This window comes from Galeopterus variegatus, unplaced genomic scaffold (genome assembly GCF_000696425.1).
Source record: "Galeopterus variegatus unplaced genomic scaffold, G_variegatus-3.0.2 Scaffold496, whole genome shotgun sequence".
Taxonomy (NCBI): Eukaryota; Metazoa; Chordata; class Mammalia; order Dermoptera; family Cynocephalidae; genus Galeopterus; species Galeopterus variegatus.
In genome coordinates, this window is record NW_007726607.1 from 111625 (window position 1) to 114738 (window position 3114).

At 33.5% G+C, this 3114-nt stretch overlaps 1 protein-coding gene across 1 annotated transcript in view; it reads right to left on the minus strand.

Annotated features, from left to right (window-relative positions):
- The window catches only part of PPFIBP1 (PTPRF interacting protein, binding protein 1 (liprin beta 1)), a 158245-nt gene that overhangs the window by 18984 nt on the left and 136147 nt on the right, over nucleotides 1-3114 (minus strand). The window contains exons 15-18 of the mRNA XM_008569442.1: nucleotides 2680-2795; nucleotides 2046-2099; nucleotides 377-437; nucleotides 2-22 (exon numbers count right to left, since the gene is read on the minus strand). Coding sequence (XP_008567664.1) covers nucleotides 2-22; nucleotides 377-437; nucleotides 2046-2099; nucleotides 2680-2795 — 252 coding nt within the window. The remainder of the gene's footprint in view (nucleotide 1; nucleotides 23-376; nucleotides 438-2045; nucleotides 2100-2679; nucleotides 2796-3114) is intronic.

Here is a 3114-nt window from a genome sequence, read left to right on the forward strand (position 1 = left end):
GCTTCTGAATAGACTCCTTTTCCTGTTCAAAACAACAACAATATTGTTGTTATAGGAATCCTTTATATATTCAAAATTTGTCATATGCAATTTCATAAATTAAAAAAAAATTTACATCTACTTCTAAGCTATAAAATCTTAAGTTTCATTTATTTCCAACACTGTTTTATTAACGTCTCCATTTTTGGTTTTACGTACTACTTTCAATCCTTCATATTCATACTTCTTACTATTTATGTTAACCACGGTGTCTAATAATTTTCCATTAGAGAAACCACAAGCTCTTCTTAAGAGTTTTTTTTGCAAAATGGGAAAAGCCGAAAATCTCTAAATGTTTTCTTCTCAGGGTAACAGACAGAAGAAACACAGAACCCACCCCATCTGATGTCTCCTTCTTCAGGTTGCCCAGGCTGGTGGACTTTTGCAGACTTGAAGTTCTAAAAATAACAATAATAATAATTAGGATTAATAATAAGTGGCTCTGGTGCCACTGTTTCTATGTAGAACATCTTGGAAAGAAACTAAAATTGTGTGTGGGTTGAATCCTGGGAATGAAAGAAAATCTGGAATCAGGCAGTCACTTATGTGCTTAGCTAAATTATAACATTTAGTTCTTTTAAAAGCAGGGGTGGTTAACTGTCCTGCCAATAACTTTAAATGTCCTGTACATGTCAGAATAGCTGGAAAAATACTTAGGACTATCCTTGTGATGTCAATATTTGAAAATAAACCAGTGTTTTCCATGGACAAATGGTATACTCTTTGCATGTATACATTTATACTAGAACCTTTTAAATACTCCTGTACTATTTATACCTAGTACCTCTAATTAAAATAAAGAATGAAAGTTTGACTTTTCAATTCACAAAAGAATCACTCTTCTGAGTCTGGCAAAGCAATTCATTTTATAGTTCTGATCAAAGCATAATAGCGGAATCCCTATTGCTACCATAAGAATTCATCTGCTATCCCAGGGAAGGCAAAGTGACACTATAAATATCCAGAAACTGTCTCTTTGACATGATTATATTCAATTATATACAACTGGTTTTACTCAAAAATTGAAGGCAGGAATATGAGACCAGTTTAAAAAGAGAGAGAGAAAAAAGTAATGTGTTTGCTCTAAGAAATATAATATCATGAATATACAAACTTTTAAAAGGCATTTCTGCTATACTTATGTGTATATGAGGGGTCTTCATGAAGGAGAGAACAGAACTGTGGTTACTAGAGGTGGGAAAGGGGGAGGGAGCTGGGGAAAGGGGTTAGGGAGAGAGTGATTAATGGACACAAAGAATGTTTACAATTTGTAATGATGAATATACTAATTATACTGATTTGATCATCACGTATTGTACACAAGTATTGCTAGTCAGCTCTGTACCCCACAAACATACATAATCAATTATGTTTCAATGTAAAAAATGCAAAATAGATCAATAAATAAAACAAAAAGTTCATGGAAAGATTCATATTATCTTTTATTTTTATTTTTCCATGAACTTTTTGAAGTACCCTTGTATAAGATGCTAGAAGTATCAACAACCAAATAAAGTAAAAGATAACGTGAAAAGATCTCATCTCTGAGTACTGCTCTGAAAATAGACTTTCCTAATTTAATCCAGACTTTAACTTGGATATACATAGATATTAAGTCAGTTTATTAAATTGAAAGTTTTTCCAGCCATCACATCACTCTCTGTGATTCTTTTCTGTGGGACTCAAAATATGTCAGTACGAAAATGAATTAAAAGCACTGAACTTCAAATGAAAACTGGTGAAAGGCAGCTAAAGATCTGCAAAAACTCGGCATGAGATAATGGTAAACGAGCAAGTATTTCTTTGTGAACTTACAGCCCTCTACCTTCCCCCCATCATTACAGCTGCATTAATTTATTCATTTATTTAACAGCCTCAGTCATTCACTGTTAATATTTCTTATTATCAGGGTAACAGAACTCTCTTCTTCACAAGTCTCAATCATCAATCACATTTTTCACATCCAATAAAATATAACTTACAAAGTTATATAAAATATAACTTACAGACTGTCACAAAGTTGGGTTTCAACAGCAGCACCAAGGCTTCTTTTTCCATCACTAAAACATAAAAAAAAGTATTTATTAGCTTCATGAATAAAAGACCATATATATTCAAAGTGAACTGAGTTGTCAAAAACAAAAAATTGTGCAAAGGAAGCTATTTCTAGTTTTGTTAAAAATATTTTATTACATTTTATTTGTCCTAAATGTAAAATTAGACAATTAATTTAAGAATATGTTGGCAAAAAATTCTGTTTGCCTACAGAGAAACTACGTATCCCTCTCCCTGCTCCTTCACGGCCATCCTTCAAAAGATCTCATGGCACATGACTGTTGCTATCCTGCTTACAATCCTTCGATGGTCACCTATGACCTAAGATATAAAAATCCAAGTTCCTTAAAATCCCTCTCTAACCCGACCACCCAACCTCCGCAGCCTCACCTCCTACCACTACCTGCTTCACACCTTTTATTTTAATAATACAGAGCTGATTAGGGGCCTCCCGGCACATGCCTCGCTGTTTCTTACTTCTCTGGGTAAAAATTGTGTCTGTAAATAAATGTGATGCACTCTTGTTTTTGAGTGATCTACTTTTTTGAACATTTATATTGCAATGTTAGGTTATAAATAACATACTCCTCTTCAAATGAAGTCTCTGGCTTAGGAGGCAACTTTGATTTTTCAGACGTTTCCACACCTGTAGATGCTGGCAATAATGACGGGATTGAAACTTGCAAGATGCTGGTGTGGAACTGTAATATAATTATAAAAAGTCAATCAAACAAGCAAAATACAAACCACAGGGTAACAAAACATAAATGAGTAAATGGTCTAATCAATAAAATCTCACACACCTGTGTTTAGAACTCTACTATGTATAAAAATGATTTCAGAATATAAATACCTGCATAGGACAGTATTAATCAGAGAAAACATACTGGAGGAAGGCAATTTTTGAACTTCATTCTGAATAAGACCCTGAATATTGTGAATGACACATAATAAGGACTCTTAAGCAAGTTAACAGGAAATCCTAACAATCTTAAGCCCTGGCTGAAATCTTGGCTCTGA